Source organism: Megascapheus bottae, chromosome 23, assembly GCF_031878675.1.
Source record: "Megascapheus bottae isolate mThoBot1 chromosome 23, mThoBot2.hap1, whole genome shotgun sequence".
In the NCBI taxonomy this organism is placed as follows: Eukaryota; Metazoa; Chordata; class Mammalia; order Rodentia; family Geomyidae; genus Megascapheus; species Megascapheus bottae.
This window is the reverse complement of record NC_143531.1, coordinates 2,887,764-2,909,134: the sequence shown is the minus strand read 5'-3', so window position 1 is coordinate 2,909,134 and position 21,371 is coordinate 2,887,764. Positions and strand designations below refer to the sequence as shown.

The 21,371-nt window shown below is 39.5% G+C and overlaps 1 protein-coding gene and 1 pseudogene across 1 annotated transcript; one reads left to right on the top strand and one right to left on the bottom strand.

Moving 5' to 3' along the window:
- Nucleotides 1-8,764: 8,764 nt before the first annotated feature.
- On the bottom strand, nucleotides 8,765-14,097 carry Il2 (interleukin 2). Its single transcript, XM_090356549.1, has 4 exons — nucleotides 13,949-14,097; nucleotides 13,800-13,859; nucleotides 11,050-11,196; nucleotides 8,765-8,900 (listed from the first exon to the last, which is right to left on the bottom strand). Exons 1-4 carry the CDS (start codon nucleotides 14,093-14,095, stop codon nucleotides 8,793-8,795), a joined length of 462 nt encoding a protein of 153 aa, XP_090212675.1. The 5' UTR covers nucleotides 14,096-14,097; the 3' UTR covers nucleotides 8,765-8,792.
- A 6,446-nt stretch (nucleotides 14,098-20,543) lies between these two features.
- LOC150047213 (small nucleolar RNA SNORA40) lies at nucleotides 20,544-20,664 on the top strand (annotated as a pseudogene).
- Nucleotides 20,665-21,371: the final 707 nt, after the last annotated feature.

Below are 21,371 nucleotides of genomic sequence, written 5' to 3'. Positions count from 1 at the left end.
ATAATCAGACATTGACATATAACAAGAAAATTGGACTCAATCAGATACACTTAACACAAAAAACATGAGCTCAAATGAATGTTTTCACCAAACAGTTATTTTTAGATTTAGACATGTCTTGCTGGTGGGACTCTCAGGTATGCCTTGTTATCGACAAGAAACTCAGAAGGGGAGGGGGGATCAAGGCGTCCCTTGACCACCCAGGCCTCTGTTTTAGGCCCACAGTGCACCTTTTCAAACAAACAAACAAAAATAAAATAAAATAAAATAAAATAAAACGCAGACATACAAGGGGGTCGGCCGACTTCTACTTACCTCTGGAGGCCTTTGCTTTTCACCTGGGCATCTTTTACAAAAAAGGTTATTAAGAAGAGGGCTGGTAAAGACAAAATAATGTCACATGTTAAATTGTGTAGAGTCAATAAATATGTTAAAAGGTCCCTACATAATAGTAAAAGGAGGAGAAACACAGCTCATATGAATGTGTGGAACAAGTGGATCAGTAGCAGTCCCGATTGACATGCACAAATAACTCAGGTCCTTCCCACGTCGCAGGATGCACCACTGGAGGGTTGGGGGTGTAGGCCCAGTGAGTCGCTGCTTGGATGGCCACTGTCACTCTCCACGATCTGAACGCAGCGTTCAGGCAGCCAGCGGGCGTCATTTTCTCCTTGTGAAAAAACACATACATGCCCTCGACCCCAGGTTAGAACAGGATCGGGTCCATGCCAAGCACCAGTTAGGGGATCCTTCCACTTTACTAAGACAAAAGGACGCTGCGCTCTTTTTTCCCAGAATCGCTGAGCAGCAGATAAATTATTTGAATCCAAATTCAAAAAATTTAAAACAAATAAGGCATAATTAAGTATATTCACAGGGGTAGCAGGATATGACTCTCCTTTCTGTATTTTAGCAATTTGATGTCTTAATAATCCATTAGCTCTCTCCACGATGCCTTGACCTTGAGGATTGTAAGGAATGCCTGTAATATGAGTGATATTATAGGAATGGCAGAAGGATTGAAATGCTCGGCTTGCATAGCCAGGGTCATTATCTGTTTTTATTTGCGAGGGAATCCCCATCTCAGCAAAGCATCGAATGCAGTGAGAGATACAATGTTTAGTGGCTTCCCCAGCAAGGGGGGTGGCCAAGATAAAATTAGAATAAGTATCTACAGTAACATGAACATATTTTAATCGGCCAAATGATGGAACATGTGTGACATCCATCTGCCAAATGTGATTAGAAAGCAGTCCTCGTGGATTTATGCCTAAATGGGGGGCTGGTGAAAAAGGGACACAGTTGGAGCAAGTCTTAACTATTTGTCGTGCTGCTTCTCTAGATAATTTAAACTGTTGGCGCAAGGCTCGACTGTTTTGATGGTGGATGGCATGTGACTGCTTAGCAAGTTCAACCTGAGTTAAGTAAACTCTGGTGGCGGAGTCAGTAACCGCATTGCCCTCACTTAAAGGGCCAGGAAGATTAGTGTGAGCTCGAACAAAGCCAAAAAAACAGGGGTGGTTGCGAGAACAAAGCAAAGTTTGTACTTGGTGAAATTGGGTCTGAATATTGGAGTTAGTAGTTCCAATAAAGGGAACAGTTTCTATGACTTGAAGAGCACGAATTACATATTGACTGTCTGAGTATAAGTTAAAGGGCTCGTCTTGTAACAGGACGAGTGCTTGTAAAACAGCCTCTAACTCTACCTCTTGGGCGGAGGAAAAACCCGTAACCCAAGATTGAGTTTTCCCATTAATGGTCAAAGCAGCCGTTCCATTAGAGGATCCATCTGTAAATACCAAAGCAGCAGAAGATAAAGGCGAGGCCTGTACTATGGAAGGAAATAGAAACGTATGACACGCAGCAAATTGGAGAAGTTTGTTAGACGAGTAGTGATGCAAAATTTTTCCCGTATAATTGGCCCAAGCAATGGCCCAAGAATCGCAATGGGCGAATAGCCAATCCTGTTGTTGTAGATTATATGGGACACAGATAAAATGAGGTTCCTGACCTAAATATTTACGGGAATCCACTCGGCACATATGTATCAGATTAGCTACCAATTCGTAGTAGGGGGTCAGCACTTTGCTGGGTGTTGATGGTAGATAAAGCCATAAAAGTGGGCCATCCTGCCACAATACAGCAGTTGGGGAGTGAGAAGTAGCTAAAATGTAAACTCCCCATGGTTTAGAATAGTCACAATAGGTCACTTGTTGCTGGGAAATTGCCTTTTCTACAATTTGGATGGCCCTCCTGGCGTCAGGATTTAATTCGCGCAAGGATGTAGGGTTGGTATCTCCTTTTAAGAGATCAAAAAGGGGTTTTAACTCTCCTGTGGAGAGCTTTAGATAAGGCCGAAGCCAATTTATATCTCCTAAGAATTGCTGAAAATCATGAAGAGTTCTTAAGTGTGAAGTTTTTAATTGTATTTTTTGGCTTTTAAAATAGTGTGGGCCTAATATATGGCCCAGATATGTAAAAGGGGGGTGTTCCTGAACCTTTTCAGCTGCTATTATAAGGCCAAAGAGGCTCAGATCTTGCTTTAGTTGTCCAAAGGCTTGTCGTACGACGATAGGGTCAGAACAAGCCAACAAGATGTCATCCATATAATGAACAATATAAACAGAAGAAAATTTTTCACGAGTGGAAGAAATGGCTCTAGCTACAAAACTTTGACATAAAGTTGGGCTATTTGCCATGCCCTGTGGGAGCACAAGCCAGTGATATCGCTTCATGGGTTCTTTAAAATTAACAGAGGGGACGCTGAAGGCAAAGCGCTTACAGTCTTGAGGCGCCAGGGGTATAGTATAGAAACAATCCTTCAAATCTATAATAATCTTATAAGTATCCTTTGGGATTGCCATGGGTGAAGGCAAGCCAGGCTGTAGGGCCCCCATCAGTTCCATAGTGGCGTTGACTTTTCTCAAATCCTGTAACAGCCTCCATTTACCTGATTTTTTCTTTATAACAAAAATTGGAGAATTCCATGGAGAGTTAGAAGGGGCCACATGTCCCAAGTCCAGCTGTTCCTGTACCAGCTGCTGTACTGCAATGATCTTTTCTAGTGAAAGAGGCCACTGTTCGACCCATACCGGTTGTTCAGAGAGCCAATTTATGGGATCAGCATGAGGGGCAGGACAAACTACAGCCCCCGTTAGAGAATACCCTAATCCTTGTCTCGTAGGGTGAGACTGGGGTTGGAGTGGCTCTAGCTCCCCCTGTGCTGCTCGGCCTAGTCCCCTAAAGGGGAGGAGGCCTTGATCAAGTAACTGCTTAGTGACCGCAGCACTAGGACTAAACATATACACTCCCATTTTTTCCATGATATCACGACCCCATAAATTAATTGGCAGATGATCCAAGACAAATGGCTGAAAATGACCAGAGTGCCCTTCCTCATCTCTCCAAACAAGGATCGCACTGCTCTGCTGTGGGTCAGTTGCTTGCCCAACCCCCTGTAGGGAAGTCATAGAGGTTGTCAGGGGCCATTGGGCTGGCCAATGTTTTTTAGATATCACAGACACATCTGCTCCAGTGTCTAATATTCCTTTAAAGGGCTTTTCTTGTATAAATATAGTCATCTCAGGCCTCTCTTGTTTTATGCTTTGTACCCAATAGATATCAGAAGATCTAAATCCTCTCTGTCCACATGGGGAATTAGCAGTCTCCCCGGGAGGTAAAGGCACAAGTATTAATTGTGCTAATTTTTGACCGGCTGGGATCGATACCACGTGTTTCGGGGCAGAGGCCATAACTTTGATTTCTCCAGTAAAATCCTGGTCAATTTTGCCAGGTGTAATCTGTATCCCTTTAAGGGCTGAGCTACTTCGCCCTAACAGCAATCCAGCCACTCCCGGGGGAAGGGGGCCGAAGACCCCCGTGGGGAGAGCTTGTGTCCCCATCTCTGGGGTCAATACTGAGCAGGTGGAGGAACAGAGGTCCAATCCTGCACTGCCTGGGGTGGCACGGAGGAGGCCGGAGACTGATCTTGGGGGGTTGTTAGAAGATGCACTTGTGGCTGAGAAGAGGGAGGGACTGCCCCATGGTTTTGCGGGGCCAGGGGCTGGCCCCTTCTGCAGTTTCCCGAAAACGGGCGGCCATTGCGATTTGTTGCTGACTTGCAATCTTTAGCCCAGTGCTTCCCTTTACCACAGCGTGGACATGTGCCAGGTGATTTTTCTCTCTTTTGCCTGGCCTGGCGTGGGCATTGCGTCATCCAATGTCCTATTTGTCCACAAGAAAAGCAACGCCCTGGGGGTCTAGCATCCCGAGAATGCCGCTGACCTCTATATTTTAGAAACTCAGTAACAGTCTTTCCTTGAGGAGCGGCGGCTAAAGTAAGGCCTTGTACATGGGAGGGTCCAATATCAGCACACAGTGAAATAAAGTCCGTGATTCCTCCCTTATTCCTATGGGGTCTGATAGCCGCCTGACAGGCGGCGTTGGCATTTTCATAGGCTATGTGTCTAACTATACTCTTCCTTGCATTCTCATCTTGTACTAGGCGGTCTGCAGTCTCCATTAATCGAGACAAAAATTCTAGATAAGGTTCATTCGGTCCCTGTTTAACTTCTACTAGATTTTTTGTACGATTGGAATTGCGTAACTTTTTCCAAGCCTCTCTCGCCGCAGCATTTATTTGTAAATAGGCCTCCTTTGCATAACCCAATTGATCTTCGGTGTTTTTATAGGTTCCCTCTCCTAACAACTGATCAAAAGTGTAAGGCAGGTTCTTAGACCTATTTGTTTCAATTTTAGCCCGACACTGTGCAGTGAACTCTGTCTCCCATAATAAGTACTCTCCTGCACTAAGGCATGCTCTGGCAAGCCGCTTCCAGTCATTTGGGCATGCAATACCAGCACACGCGGCCTCCAATATTACTTGAGTAAAAGGGGCAGTTGGCCCATATTGGGAGCAGGCATTTTTTAAATCCTGTAATAGTTTAACAGGAACAGGTTGATGGTATACTTGTTCATCATGATCAACTAAACTAGGGAAGCATCGAGGCCCTGAAATATCTTCCCTCTCTCTAGCAGCCTGAGTCAGGTTTAATTGCATGCACTGTGCCTGGTTGTAGTGCCTGTTAAAAGGGACTTGTTGCTAGGGCCTTTAGGCTTGCCTAAAGGTTGAAAAAGGGATTGAGGCCGTAAGGCTGCAGCTGGAGGCAGTGGGTGTGAGGGGTAAGGTTTAGAATCAGACACCATAGTGGCCTGAGGGTCATATTTCTTTCCTACTTCTGGGGGGGCTCTCTGCTCTATCCCCATTTTCGATAGAAGATGTAGCATTTCTTCTAACTTCTTCTCTATCGTAGCCACCCAGCCCTCCATTGACTCATCATAACTTTCCTCCTTGATATTCAAACCTGAATTCTGATACTCAATATCTACTGGTTGTTGTTCCCTTTTCAAGATCTCACTTAGACTCTCTTGGGCTGCGGCATATGGCTCAGCCTCAGGTTCTTCAGAAGGGTCCTTTAACTCATAAAGTTCCCTTAATTCAAGATTAAGTTCAGCATTTTCATGTAGAGGATCTATGTATTCACTTACTAAATTCCATACAGTAGTAGCCTCTACTGGGGTCTTTTCGGGGCCATATACATTATAATAATCTTGAATTCTTTTTCCTATCTGCTGCCAGGCTTTTTGGAATTCCTCCTCTATAGACCTCGGGTATGCCTCCTCGACAAACTGTAGGAAGCTCTGAAGCACCCCTTTTTCCACCCACGTTCCATGGGCTTCAAGTAGGCCTGTTAAGATCGGTAGATATAACCTATGGCTATTAACTTGACCCATAATTTTTACTCCTGACTATACTCTCTTAATAGTCCTACGATGTGTTACTCACCACAGGGAGGGGTCCTTCACCTTCGTCCCAGATTTTCAGGGTCCCTGTTCGGGCGCCAGATGCCGGGGCCAACCGGCAGCAAACCAGGGTTCGCAGATTGGGGTTCCTGAAATAGGGGACAAGGACTAGGAAGAAAAAGAAGAGAGACAGACACACCGGGTCCGGGATGTCCACAGTCCAGGCAAAGACTGCCGAGACTGCCGCGTTTATTTTCCACTCCCCCTTCTTCCCTCCTCCTGACACAGGGAACCTCCAGGTGTTACATTCATATGGTAATTCTCAGGTCATTTACATAGAATAGGGCCAGAAAGCAATAAGACAATAAAGCCATCGTCTGATGCAAGTCAAGGTACAGTTTGATTCCACTCTGGCTCCCAACATGGGACAACCTCTCCTATCCTCCTGCAGCTCCAAGAAGCAGATAAACGGGCTCTTCTAGGGCATTTATCCCAGAGAAGACATGGCTCGACACACCCCTATCAGGTTTGAGAAATAGCTTTCCAATTTGCCATAAAACATCCCTGTTATGTTAGTTACTATGGCAAGTCCAAGGCTTTTTGAATAATCGCTAGGTAGACTCTTGTCCCATTTGTCTCTGTTATACTGGTGATGACCCTCCCATCTTTCCAGGGAATTTTGTGAAATTTATAGGGTCTTGTTTCCTCAAATCTTTATCTAAATGTTCCCTTTCCATAAATCCTTGCTTTCATCTGAGAATCCAAATACCTCCGAAGTCCTTGCAACTGGAATCGTTTTAATAAGAGTTAGTTAGATATAATTTCTGTATAACAAGTTGCATAGGCTCAAAGTGTTCCCGTGGTTTAGCTTATACATGCAAACCCATAAAACATTACAAAATAATGAACATATCTGGTACCCAAAATGTGCCCCCTCATTCCTGTACACTCCTGCTTTCCTGTTCTAGATGTTTTACATATATTTAGTATATTTTAATCTTATAGATATCAGATTTCAGAGATCTATTCTTCCCCCATCTTCTGCATAAGAGGTCTGAAAGGCACAAACATTTACTCCATACTAAATTTTTTAGACCCGTTATCAGGTTTCAGCTTCTTTCGTTGCCATTTATGTTCTGTGATTCTGAAACTAAAAGATTTCTTCAAAATTGCCAGAGAGTCCTTCATGTCAAGGTATGTTAAAACATATGTTAAAAACAATTAAAAATTGTTAATGTTTATCATTTTTTAATGTTTTTCCTATATTCTCTCTCTGGGATCCAGATGAATCTAGATAATCACAATTATTGTGACTGTTGTTGCTGTTACAATTTAATTTTATAACCCATTTGATCTCACAATATTTTTCCTTCCAGTTGTATTCCATTCATTGGTACTCAGGGTGCCACTGTATATAAAGTTCCCATCAGTTTTTCATGTTCTCTTTACTGTATTCTTTCAATATGTGAAAAGCCCAGATCTAGAATTCTGTTTTAAGGATCTATTTACAAGGGTTATTTCTAGTACAACTGCTAAATCTTAGTATCAGCAGAAAACATGCTGAGGTGGAAGGAAGATTTAATGAAGGAGAGAACTTTGCCTAACTTTGGTTCTGGTATAAGGAATCTGCAAATGATGGCATAAATCTCACAGAACCTGCAAGCATGAACATCCCTAAGCTGGAAAGGAGAAGATTAAAGATTGATCAAAACCCAGAGTGTGTTCTTTGGTCTAGAGACACAGGCTCCTCCCTAAGGAGAGAGTTGGGGGAATCTAGTCTGTCCCATAGACCTCTCCTAGGTAGGATCCAATGGAAAGTCCAAAGACAGAGGAGCCTTTTGATATTGGCCATACAAGTGAGCCTCTTGAGGGCAGCCTAGTGTTGAGATGTTTGAGAATGGAGGAAAGGCACATTGGGTGTATGAAAAGTGTTTGGGTATAGAAAAGATTTGCAATCCAAAGGTTCACATATTGGAAGTTTGGTCCCCAATGGTGATATTACAAGAGGAGACCTTTGATAGGGTGTGGGGGCTTCATCCTTATGAATGAACTAATGCTGTCTCAAGAGTCAGAAAAGCTTGATGTGGTGGTGATCCAACACACAGAAGACTAAAAAAGGAGGGCAGATCATGAGTTCAAAGCCAGCCTAAGGTAACATGAGTGTAAACCAGCTTGAGCCATATATTAAGAACCTGACTCTACTTCAAAAGCAGATAAGTGGGTCAGGTATTATTGTGGGACTGGATTAGTGCCTCACAAGAATTCATTATAACTGAGCCGGCACCTCTCCTGAATTTTCTTCCTGCACATACTGCCACCATTGTGATACCATCTCTAGGGTGAGGCCATCATCAGAGCCAACACATGATGACAGCACGAACTTGAACATCAGTAATTGAGTTAAATAATCTATCTGTATAAACTACCCAGTAACTCATATTTTGATATAGCCTTGCAAACTAAGGAGTTTTAAGAATGTTTTGTGTTTGTCTTTCTGGTTAATTTAAGGAGAAAAACTATCATATCCCAGTAAGATTTTTTTCTAAGACCAGCCAAAAACCTCTGAAAAGGAGAAAGCAATGACTCTGGCAATCCCTTGTCTTAATTCTAGCTGCTTTTCCAGAGGGTAGAGAGATTGTTGTAAACATATCATCTATCACATAGTTCACATGAGTAATTCAGAAATATCTATGCTGTTCTTTTTTTTTTTTAAAAAAGTCTTGTTATATTTACCAATTTTATTAAATAGTTTTAGTAATTTACATAGATATAATTAACATTTCAATATAATAAATAAATTCAGATAAATAATTTAAAATAAGCCATTTGAGCCCGTAGGGCTTACAAAAAGAATCTTAAAAGATCCATATTTATCACCTGAAAAGAAAAATAGTTGCAAAAGCTAGTAAACCATATATTCAAAAATAAATACAAATTTTAAATATTTAAATAAATAGGCCACTGTGTTTTAAATGAGAGGAACAATATGATCAAATAAGTGTTGAGATGATGCCTTGACAAAAGATAATCCATCTGTTCAGAAATTCTACAATAGTTGCTGTCTTTTCTTCGTAGTCACAAATGAATGTTTCAGATCCCTATGAAAGAAAAAAAAGACTTTAAATTTAGAACAGTTTGCCTTATATATGTATATTCCCAACTACAGCTTTAAAGACATTTATTTTCAGGCTTGTTAAATATCATTCATATTTTCTTGAAATGACCAAAATGATATGCCAAAATAAAAAATTTTATTATATACCAAGTGATAGTAGCAGTCAGGCTGGTAACTCATTTGTTAATCCCCCTGTCAATTCGCCAATTCTGCCAAAAATTGAAGTGTTTTGACAATTGGGTTTAAATGTTTAAATAGAGGTCTAGACAAGTACTGAATAATTCCCTGTAGGTGAAATACAGTTATTTGACTTCTTTCCTCTGGATATGGATCTACGTTTATGTTGATATGAGTCTAGGTTTTATGTTATGTCTATTTTGTTCTTTTTAAACTTTATTTATTTTTTTTAAATTTTGCCAGTCCTGGGCTTGAGCTCAGGGCCTGAGCACTGTCCTTGGACTTTCTCAAGGCTAGAGCTCTACCACTTAAGCCTCAGCACCACTTCCGACTTTTTTCTATGTATGTGGTACCAAGGAATCGAACCCGGGTCTTCATGCATGCTAGGCAAGCACTTTAACCACTAGGCCAAACTCCTGGCCCCTCTTTTTAAACTTTAATCTTCTATTAAGTCAGGATCTGGTGGCTCATGCCTGCACTCCTAACTAATCAGGAGGCTGAGATCTTGAGGATCATGGTTTGAAGCCAGCTCAGATAGAAAAATATGTGAGATTCATTTGCAATAAACCACCCAGAAAAGGCCAGAAGTGGGGCTGTGGCTCAAGTGGTAGAGTACAGGGACAGAAATTCAAGTCCCAGGACCATCACACACAAAGACTCTTTTATTATGCTACTGAAGTGAATCTCTTAATTTCTCCAAGACAGGACAAAAACCAGCACAGAGTACATTATGATTCTTCTTTTGTTTTGGGAAATGAATCTAAAGAATGTCTTCATAAATAGATAAACCTACCCATTCCACTCCACCTAACATCAATGGAGTTGATTTCCTTTTTTTGGTTGGTCTTGGCTTGGACTTGGCCTGGGCACTGTCTCTAAGCTCTTCTGCTCAAGGCTACCACCCTACCACTTGAACCACAGTGACACTGATTTCCTAATGTTTTTACGTGTAAACATTAGAAATTTGTTCTGTAAATGGACTTTTCCAAAGTTTATCTTTTCTGCTGAAAGAAGATAGTTCAACTCTACATCTAGCTAACAACCTATGTGGGAAATATTTGTATTTTATTGTCAGGGTAATGTATAGAAGGGTTACTGTTAGATTTGTCATGTACTGGGTACATTATTTCTTGAACATTGATACCCCCTCCCATATTTTTCTCCCAATTTTCCTCCCTCACCCCTTCTCAATCATCTTATTTTTCCCCTTCCCTAAATCTGAAGTGATTTCTTATGAGTCAAATGAGAGTATTTTCTATAAATGCTACTTCTTTATAAATAATCAGTTGTGGACAGGTGCCAGTGGCTCAGGCTTGTATTCCTACTTAGGAGACTGAGAATTGAAGTTTGAGGCTAGCTAAGGCAGTAAAGGCCATAAGTATCTTATAGCTAATAAACTTCAAAAAAACTGGAAATGGAGCTGTGGTCAGGGACCATGTCCAGGCCCTGAGTTCAAGCCTCATGACCAAAAAATTGTACTGTTATGCATCGTTTCACATATAGCTATTTTAATATTATCATCTTAAATTTTTAAAGTATGTGGCTTTTCTTGATTTTTACATCATTTTATCTTACAAGTATACCAGGAGTTTTTGATGGTGGTCAATGATTTTAGAGCAACTGCCTGAAATAGCAAAGGAGCTGAACTACTAGAATGTACCAGTGTTTACATTGGCCTTCGTGTGTTTGTTCCATTTTGAGTTTCATGCTAGTGTATGAAGTGCTAGAGTGTTTGTATTGAGGCATATCCCAAAAGAGGATGGGACACGGCAGTCCCTCTACCTTAGCCCCACAATGGATTAATGTATCACCTAACATTGAAAATGATTAATAGTTACAGTGGACTTCTAAAATGTTGTTTAATCAAATTCATGGATACTTCAATACCAAAACTACTTTCAAATACAGCACCTTTCAGCAAGTAGAGTAATACAGCAAATAGAGTAATGGCTTACCTTTAGTTTCAGAACTGTAACATTGATATTGCTGATTAAATCTCTGGTGTCTTTCAAGTGGAAGTTTTTGCTTTGAGTTAAATTCAGTACTCCCTCCAGAGGTTTGAGTTCTTCTTCTAGGCACTGAAGATGTTGCAAATTTGTGGCCTACAATAATAATAAAATTCTCAGCTAATTTACTCTATACAAAAGGTCAGAATCACCTATTAGTCTCCAATTTGTTAAAAGTATATCCTTTTTATTATTCTCCCTGTTCTCAGAATTGTTGTACAGAGGACCTGATATAGTTTATATTATAAAACTAGCTGAACAAGGGCTCAAATTATGATATGTTGTTTCAGCTTATTTGATTTTTATAAAAATGTCAACAATTCCATATCCAAATGCAGACCCATAGATATAGGCACAGAAATAATTAGAATCACAGCAATCAAAATGTGGAACTAAAGAAATCATGTTCTATGGTTCTAATATTTGATAATTTAAGAGTTGAAAACACAGCATTAAGGGATAGTAAGAGCCATTTTGTGCCATTTGGCATAGCTCTAATTTCACATATTGTATTATTATGACCATCTAGTAATACATCTCAATATAGCCTATAGTTAACTGTATCTTTGATTTTTTTTCACTTTTCTGCAATTACCACATTACTATAGCCATATGGTATTGTCTTCTAAACAAGTTTGCACGGTCCTTTTTTTTTATGGGTCATGGAACTTGAACTCTGGGCCTGAGCACTGTCCCTGAGCTCTTCAGCTCAAGGCTGCCTCCCTACCCCTGGGCCTAAGTATTGTCCCTGAGTTCTTCAGCTCAAGGTTACCACCCTACTCTTTGAGCCACAGCCCCACTTCCCATTTCCTAGTGGTTAATTGGAGATAAGAGTCTCATGTTCTTTAGTGCCTGGGCTGGCCTTGAACCATGATCCTCAGATCTCAGCCTCCTGGATAGCTAGGATTACAGGCGTGAGCCATTGCGCCTGGCTTTGCACAGTCCTTTTTACATAAGGAATGAAGTAATGCTCTCTTCATTTTACGGATACGGAAGCTAAAGCTCAGTATTTCTATTTTCCCCAGCACCACATGAATAAGTGAAACTAGGATGAAATTTTCATTCCTTTTCATTACAGAATTAATAACAGTTTAATTAAATGTTTTTATTTCTAAAATCTCTTATATATATATATATATATATAGGAAGGCGGTCAAGAGAACAAGTAAATGTATTATCAAGTAGTTTTGAGTTGTTTCTAATCATGAGTTGTCATCTAGAAACTTAAATCTTAAAGAATTTCACCACCCTCTAAATCACACATGGAATCTTATATTATCTAACAAACATTTTAGAGAAATGTAGAGCCCTTTCAAAAAAAAGTCCTGCAAATTGAGGACTTGACTGTGACATGCTCAATTTATTGATGAAGTTAAAACTTACATGGCTCTAATGAACCAAGTGAAGCACCTGCAATCAAGAAAGGCGGACTTTGCTTGACTTAACAGAAACAAGTCAACAGAATGCCTCCTTCCCTCTTCTTTGCCTCCTTCCTTCCCTCCCTCCCTCCCTTCTGCCTGTTTTCCTTCCTTCCATTATTAGGGCTTGAACTCTGTGGCCTGCCTGCCCGCCTGCCTTATTCTACTCCAAGCCTGAGTCTGTCACTTTAGTCACACCCACACTTCCTGCTGTCTATGTTTGAGGTTGTGCCAATATTGAGATTTTGAACTCGGGGCCTAGGTGCTATGTCTGAGCTTTTTTGCTCAAGGCCAGCACTCTACCATTTGAGCCACAGCTCAACTTCCTGATTTTTGTTTGTTTGTTTTGAAGTTAATTGGAGATGGGAGGCTCACAGTTTTGTGTACCCAGACTGGCTTTCAACCACAGTCGTCAGATCTCAGCAGAAGACTGCGGGTGTGAGCAATGAATGCCCCAGTAAAATCCATCCTTTTTTCTATTTCCCTTCCCTGGAGGAGAGTCTTGTATTTACCTTGGGACAAACACCAAGGTTTGCTCATTGTCTACTCTAGAAAAATGTATACCCCTGCAATAGGTTTATGAGTTTAGGTGATCTGTTACTTATCATATGACTTTGCAAACCCCAGAACAACCAAATGAAACTTTCCTAGAAAAAAAAGATCACAAAGGCATGTAAATCTAAAACTTACCTTCATGTTTTCCCCTAGCAGTTGTCTTCACTACTATGAGTGGTATTTACCAGTCATTTCTGAGTCATTATTCATGTAAATATCTAAGTAGGTAACTTGCCCAAGGTCATGCGCACAAGGGCATGGCAGAGGGCAGTTTCAGTTCTGATAACATTGCTCCAGCGTCTGTGCTATTATTGTGCTATGCTGCTTCTCAAAAAATAAACTCTTAAGGATCATTCCTTAAAACAAGAATTTTTAAAACTTTTTCAATTTCATTGAAATTGATTTCAATTCTTTACATGCTAAAATGATATGACCAAGTATCTCCAGAGTTTTGCTTCTTAAACCAAGGTAACCTAATCATCTCTTAACCTTGTACCAGCAACCAAGTGGGAATATTATTTTCCTTTTTACTTCCTCTCTACTGGTACACATAAACATATAAAAATGCAGGCAAAAAATCATAGTAATAAAAGTACCTCCATTAAATGCATTTTCATGTGTTTAAGATAAAATTCCTTAAATGAAGGGCTCTTAACCAGCATGCAGACATTCAAATTACCCTTAGTTTTCTGAAAACATGAATTATCCATAGGATATTGTACTTACCCTCTTGGGGACGTAAAATTTAAATGTGAGCATCCTGGGCAGTTTGAGATTCTTTTCACTCTGAGAAGGCATAATACATTGTAATTAAAAAAATGAACTGTGGCAAAAAAAATACTAAGTCAAATGAGTAAGCAAAGCAATGCACTCACATTTACTCCATCCAGAAGCACCCGTAGATCCAGCAGGACTTGCTCCAGTTGGCCCCTCGCTTCCTTTGCAGGGGTTGAAGTAGGCACACTGCTTACAACAAGTACAAGACTTAGTGCAATGCAAAACAGGAGCTGTGTTTTGTACATGGTGGCAGGATTGAGGCTACTGTGAGTTCTAATCAGAGAGAGCAATAGGAAGCATTTGAACAAGAGAACCAATTTATACAGTTAATTCTGGAAAAATACTCTGGGGGTGTCAGAATGTTTTACATATTACACATATTTTCAAAGGTTCTACCTGTGTGGCAGAAAGCATTACCTTTGTTTTTCCTTTTCTGATGACTCTTGGGAATTTTTTGAAACCCCCAAGAACTGGCTGAATGGATGCAGGTGAATTCCCTCTTGGTTACACGAGCCCACACTTATGTGGCAGTTTTAATTCATTCAACTCAAAGCCTTTTTGTATGAAACAATTTTTCCTCCTTTCAGGGGGTGGAGATATACAGCAGTAACTCAGGAAAATTTCTCTTTGTCATAAACTGTTGAATGTCTAAGCAGCTTGTGTTGGACATGGGCGAGGGTAAATAGATGAAAAGAATAAATGTTTAGATTTGTTGATTAGACAGGAAGAATCTTGGTTTCCTGTTTCAGGATGGTTTTACCTTCTTATCTACAAAATGAGCTAATTGCTTACTGTGTGATAGATTGCTTCTTTACACATTCAGTTGCAGAAACACTAAGATTAGAATATAGGAAATTCTTGAGATTTGAGATAGTGTTTTATTGTGTTTTAAGTTGAACATGTTTCTGTGCCTGTTTAAATGTCTTAATGTCCATAGTATAGTGTTTAACAAATATTTAGGGGAAAAAAGTTAGCATCCAAAGATGCTTTATAGAGCATCTTTATATCTAAGATATATAGAGAGCATTTTTATATCTAAGCTTTATAGAGGACTTGATGTGTGCTGCAAGAAAACAAGTCCATCTAGTTGTTTTCTTCAATACATTTGGATTTGTCCTCCAAAGCACCTGAACTCTGAGTGCAATAGTAATAGTGGTCAAGTAAGACCAGATAATTATTTTTTATTTAGTATTGGGTTGTATACTTAGGACATTTGTTCATTAGAATGGATATTTGGTTATGATGGTATAGGTATATACTTCTCATTTAATCTGGATGAAATAAGAAAGTGGTTTATGCTTGTAATACTAGCTACTCAGGAGGCTTAGAGCTGAAGATCACAGTTCAAAGCTTGCCCAAGCAGGGAGGCTATGAAACTCTTTACCTCCAATTTACTACAGAGAAAGAAGGAGAAGAAGGAGGAGGAGGAGAAGGAAGAGGAGGAAAGGAGGAGGAAGAGGAGGGAAGGAGGAGGAAGAGGAGGAGGAAGAGGAGGAGGAGGAGGAGGAGGAGGAGGAGGAGGAGGAGAAGAAGAAGAAGAAGAAGAAGAAGAAGAAGAAGAAGAAGAAGAAGAAGAAGAAGAAGAAGAAGAAGAAGAAGAAGAAGAGGAAGAGGAAGAGGAAGAGGAAGAGGAAGAGGAAGAGGAAGAGGAAGAAGAAGAAGAAGAAGAAGAAGAAGAAGAAGAAGAAGAAGAAGAGAGGAGGAGGAGGAGGAGGAGGAAGAGGAAGAAGATGGAAGTGAAACTGTGGCTTATTTGGTAGAATGTAACCTTGAGCAAAAAGGTTCAGTGACAGTGCCCAGATTCTAACTTCAAGCCCCAAGACTGGCACACAAACACACAAAACCATCCTTCCCAGTGAGACTGCCTCCATTTTTACTGATTTATACATTTCTGTTCTAGGCTTTTAACAGGTAAGTATTTGGCATCTAAAATGCACTCCGATATGTAAAGAAGATAAAGTGCATGGTCTATTCCTTAGACCAAAGTTACACAGCAATAAAAAGTTAAATTAGAACAAAGTTTATTCCCGTTTCTCATCCCCTACTGACAGTAAGGACAGAATAGGGATTTGATACCAGAATGCTCTGACACCAGAATTCACTATCCGAAATCTTGTGTTCTTTTCTGTTGGAAACATAACAGGAACCATATGTATACAGGCAGACATAACCTCGCTGGGCAGTGAATGCTGGGCTGGTCTCTGGTATTCATGTCTGTTATGCTAGCTACGTGGAGATCTGACGATCACAGTTCATAGCCCAGACAGAACATTCTGTGAGACTCAAATTAACCACGGGAAACAAAACAAAACAAAACAGTGGAGCTGTGGCTCAAGTGATAGAGCATCAGTTTTGAGCAAAAAGTCATGTGAAAATGTGAGGCTTTCAGTTCAAACACACACACACACACACACACACACACACACAAAGAGTAAAAAGAGTGGTTGCAAGAGGAAGGGATATAGCCAGGCTGAGTGGCTCATGTCAGTAGAACTAAAGAGGGGGGTAAAAAAATTGTGAAGAATAAACAATTGTTGTAAAATGACTTTTAGGGGTAACATTGTAATGTACCAAATGTACTCATTACCTGACTCCAGAAATGATAACCTCTTTATATCACGCCATAATAAAATTATATTTTTTAATAAATAAAAATGACTTTTGGCAAATGGTGGGAAGGCAGGAAATGTTCAACACTGTAAAGACCATTCAACTGCAGTCTCGGGACAAATCTATGATCGGTTTTTGTTGTTGTTGTTGTTGTTGTTTTTTGCCAGTCCTGGGCTTGAGCTCAGAGCCTGAGCACTGTCCTTGGACTTTCTCAAGGCTAGCACTCTACCACTTGAGCCTCAGCACCACTTCCGGCTTTTTGCTATGTATGTGGGGTACCGAGGAATCGAACCTGGGTCTTCGTGCATGCTAGGCAAGCACTCTACCACTAGGCCAAACTCCCGGCTCCCTATGATCGTTTTTTAATACTGCCAAGTTCAGAATTTTTAACCTTTCACAATGAAGCATCAGGAGGAAGTTACTTGATGACTTGAGTCATCCAGGGGCCAGTACAGGGACTTGAACTCAGGGCCTAGGCACTGTCCCTGAACTTTTACTTAAGGCTAGCACTCTACAACTTGACCTACAGTTCCACTTCCGGTGTTCTGGTGGTTACTTGGAGGTAAGAGTCTCATGGACTTTACTACTGGCTATTAACTGCAATTCTCATATCTCAGCCTCTGGAGGGCTAGGATTGCAGGCTTGAACCACCAGCAGCCAGCAGAGTATCAGCTTCATAACGTGTGCTTCACTTCTCTCAAAACCCTCAGTGCCTCCTTCCATCATCAGCTGTCCTCTTTCCTCTTCTAGAGTGGAAGGATTCAGGCCCACACTTTTTCCTGTGTGTGGACTTTTCCAGTGTGGCCTTTGCTGCACAGCTATCACAGTCTTGATATCTGTATTTCTCCAACTATTTCCATTAAAGAGTGGGCTGATGTATGACCACACTTTCAGACTTTGAGTTCCTGTGTCCCTGGTTTATCCCTATGATTACATAACCAAAACTGTTACAGAAGTTAGTCATATAACATCTCACTTAAAGTGCTCATCAAGAAAGCTGCAGTATGCTGTTCATTTTTAATATGTTAGACACATTGCTGGCTTTTCTGGCGGCCCTGGTGATATAATCAGTAGAGGAATCACTACCACATCTGTTATATACTTACTTCTGTCTTATACTTACATGACTTTTGTCATGTTACTCCCCAAGCAGTCTTATAGTTTCCTAGCATTATTTATGACTTGCATCTAGTAGCCCAAGTCCTCTAACAAGGTCAGTCCGAGTCCCTGAAGTTATTTGCCAAAGAAATTAATCAGTCAGTTGCACATATAACCCTTGTCTCAAAACTGAGTTAGGATGTACTAGTGGCTCACACCTATAATCTTGGCTACTCGGGAGGCTGAGATTTTTATTTGAAGCCAGCCTGGACAGGAAAGTCTATGAGACTGCAATTAACCACACATACACACACACACTCACGTGGAGATGTGGCTGTAGTGGTGTACACAACCCTTGAGCAAAAAACTTCAAGAACAGTACCTGGGCCCTGAGTTCAGGACCCAGGATGGATACACACACACACACACACACACACACACACACACACACACACACACATCCAAATCTGACTTTGAAGAATAGTACCTCACAAGAATTTCTTCTTTAGGCCCTCCTTTCATAGTTCCCTTATGAAACCTTCATTTAGTCTGGAGCTAGAGGCTTTATTAGTGCATCTTTTGTCAGTTTTCCCAATGGCCTTTTAGCTTTTCATATAAGACTTAGTTGACGCTCTTTGAAGTTAGGACATAGAATTTGATGATCTCCAAATAAAATCCAGAAAGTTTCTTGTGAATTCTGAATTATAATGATTTGTCTTGATGCCCAGACATTTATTTTATCAGACCCATGGTCTTCCATCATGTGTTAACTCTTACCTGTTATGATCACAGTTGTCTTTAAGGCTCACATGGAATTGTCTGTACCAGCACCCAAGAGACATTTTGCCATTTGAATGTGATAATGGGATTACCTTCAAAAATTGCTGGAAATTTACATTTTCAATAAATATAAGATGCCCATGACAAGTCACAGAGTAGTTCCAGGAGGTAAAATGTTATAAGTTTTCAACAGTAATAGATTTGCAATATCATTTAGAAAGATCTTTGACATCTGTGTGTCTCATTTTGTATCTTTTAGTCTCACCTCACTGAGAAATGGCTAAGAAGTTTGCTGGTTGTGTTTCATGTGGGCAGATGAACTTATTACATACATTGAGAATTGCAGATATATAATATATTTATATTTATGCATATATTGATATACAATATGGATATCCTGTATATATCTATATATATTATATGATATATGAGTTTCTCCTTTGTAGCTGTCATTGAAATCGTGTGAAAATCAAGCCACTATTTGCAGTTAATATACATTTTCAGTTTAATATACATAAATTGCTTTTCCTATCTAATATTATTTCTAAGTTTTTAACAGTGACTTTAAATATACTGACAGAGCCCATTGTTCTATTATTTCTAAATAATGTGGTTTATTTAATGTTCTAGCCTGATTGTTTTAAAATTTATAACCTTATCCAATTATAAAATAACAATTTTAATTATGTTCTAAAATCTAAGTGCCAGTGACTGTATATAGAGATTCCCTTCTTGAATACTTGTTCGTTAAACACGTCATTTGAAATATGATGTAAAAATCAATGCTAATAAATTTTTAATTAAAAAAGCAAAAAAATAACACATTAGGTATAAAAAATTTTGGAAATGCAAAGAAATTCAAAAACTTTAAAAACAACTGTAATCTTGGCAGCTAAAGGTAACATATGTAGTTAACGTATTTCCCTTCACATTTCTGCAGGTGAGGGCAAAATTTCATTAGAACAGACAATTACGCTAGCTAGGCAGAGAGGAGATTTACTAAATCAGAACATCCATCAGGAGGCACTCCTGAAGAGAGAGAAGTCGAGCCACACTCGAAATAAGTCAGCCTCTAGCTCTGTTAGGCTCTTGATAGGTAAGTTTCCTATCTCTTACATGGTGCCTGTATTTTTATACCAGTAGCATTTCCAGCCGTAGTTACACTAAGTGGCTAATTTCAGAATCATGCTTTCCTCTTATATGCTTGTAAAAGAATTCATGAGTTTATACCCAAAATGTCAATTTTCCTCTGCATCTTTGACCAATATCAGATCAGGGCAGTACCCCAATACTGGGAAAATAACAGTGGACTCCTCACTAGAGGATGCTAGGCTTCCTGCAGAGTTCATTTCACACCTTAAACTAGGGTTATCTACAATTTACTCTGTACAGACTGTCTCTCTCTCATAGGGATAGGTCTTCTATTTACTACAGTTGGACTAATAGAATACAGTTTGCTAAGATTAGGTGACAGGAATTCTCAATAAGGATTATTGTAACTTCAGGATTTTGTTTTGTTTTGTTTTTATGCTGGTCCTGGGGCTTGGATGCTGGGCTTTGGGTTCTGTTCCTGATCCCAGTTTGCACAAGGCCAGCGCTCTACCACTTGAGCTACAGCTACGTTTCTGCCTTTTATTTTTTTTGGTAGTTTGTTGGAGATAAGATTCTTGTGGTTTTGAACCTCGACCCTCAGATCTCAGCTTCCTGAATAGCTAGGATTACAGGTGGGAGCTACTAACACCTGACTTGTGACTATAGATTTTTAAGTACAACAACTGAGAAACAGCATAGGTCATTCATGTAATGACATATTGAAGTTAATTTGCCGGATTGGATGTTAGTTATAAAACAAGAAGCAATAAAAAGGTTTATATGATTTAAGATTGTCAGAATATATAGACTGTTTCTAAGCATCATAGTCAAAATTTTCTCAATTCGTATTGCTGAATTTCTATCCTTTTAAATTTTGAATTGTCATAATATGAGATTTCTTTGTGATAATTCCACATATATGTTTGTGAGTTAGCCATGATATAGGTAAAATGGCATATTTCTGCATAGGATATGCAGAGAACAAAGAATAATTTTTGTTTGGTGGGGGAAGAGTGTTCTACAATATATATTCTGTTGCTCTCATTTTATCTTTCATGGAGAGTTATGTTGCCTGTGATAGATAAATGCTCAGTTCCTAGAAATAATGCATGTAGCACTTGTGTGTGTGTCTTTGTTTTAGAGCTAACATTTGCCAACAGATGCAAAAATAAGTATTTCACAACCCAGAACTCATTGTTCAGTATGAATTTTGAAACATCTAAAAAGGAATATAAATCCTCCAGTAATTTGAAGTAATTATGGTACTAATAATCCATTCAGATAGACTTCAGTAATAAAGTTGATCCTTTAGATGCAGGAAAAAGAAAGAAGTAACTTGTGATTAAACATCATCAAAATTTCTATTAAAATTAATATAATCTCTAGAACCTTTCGAATTTCATGGGAGTAATTGGCCTTTATCTTTGAGTAGTTTTTTGAGGAATGAAAGACTTAAGAAGTTGTCCTATGAAGTAAGCATTTAAGAAGATATCAGTTTAGATTATATAGTGCTATTTCTTTGGGAATATAAATTCAGATGTTCTACCTTAATGGGGACAGAAGGGAAAGAAACTCTTTATCTGTTCAAACTCCACTTGAAACAACCTCTGAAGTCCATTACTACTGGTGCAACTGTGAGGTACTGAATTACTTGAAACTTCTTTATTTCCCCTCTGTCACTTACAAAGGGTGTTTGTTAAAAACAAACAACAACAACAACAAAAAACAACTGTCTCCTTATTCCTGTTGGAGAGAATGCTAATTTTCTTTTCATAGTCATTGTTCCTTCCCACTTAGGATAAGAATTCTGATTTTTTTAAGCTGTATATTACTGCTCTCCTTAAAGATCATATACTCTAATATCTCTTATTTAGATTTGGGGTTATTTTGGACACAAAATCTAGATATGTACTTAAAGTTGTATATAGGGCCAGGAGTATA

Excerpts from the sequence above, each read along its gene's own strand:
- Il2 (XM_090356549.1), bottom strand. The coding sequence starts at position 14,095 with ATGTACAAAACACAGCTCCTGTTTTGCATTGCACTAAGTCTTGTACTT. Across the intron at positions 13,860-13,948 it reads TGCTTCTGGATGGAGTAAAT|AGTGAAAAGAATCTCAAACT; the intron begins GTGAGTGCATTG and ends ATGCCTTCTCAG. Across the intron at positions 8,901-11,049 it reads TTACAGTTCTGAAACTAAAG|GGATCTGAAACATTCATTTG; the intron begins GTAAGCCATTAC and ends TTTCTTTCATAG.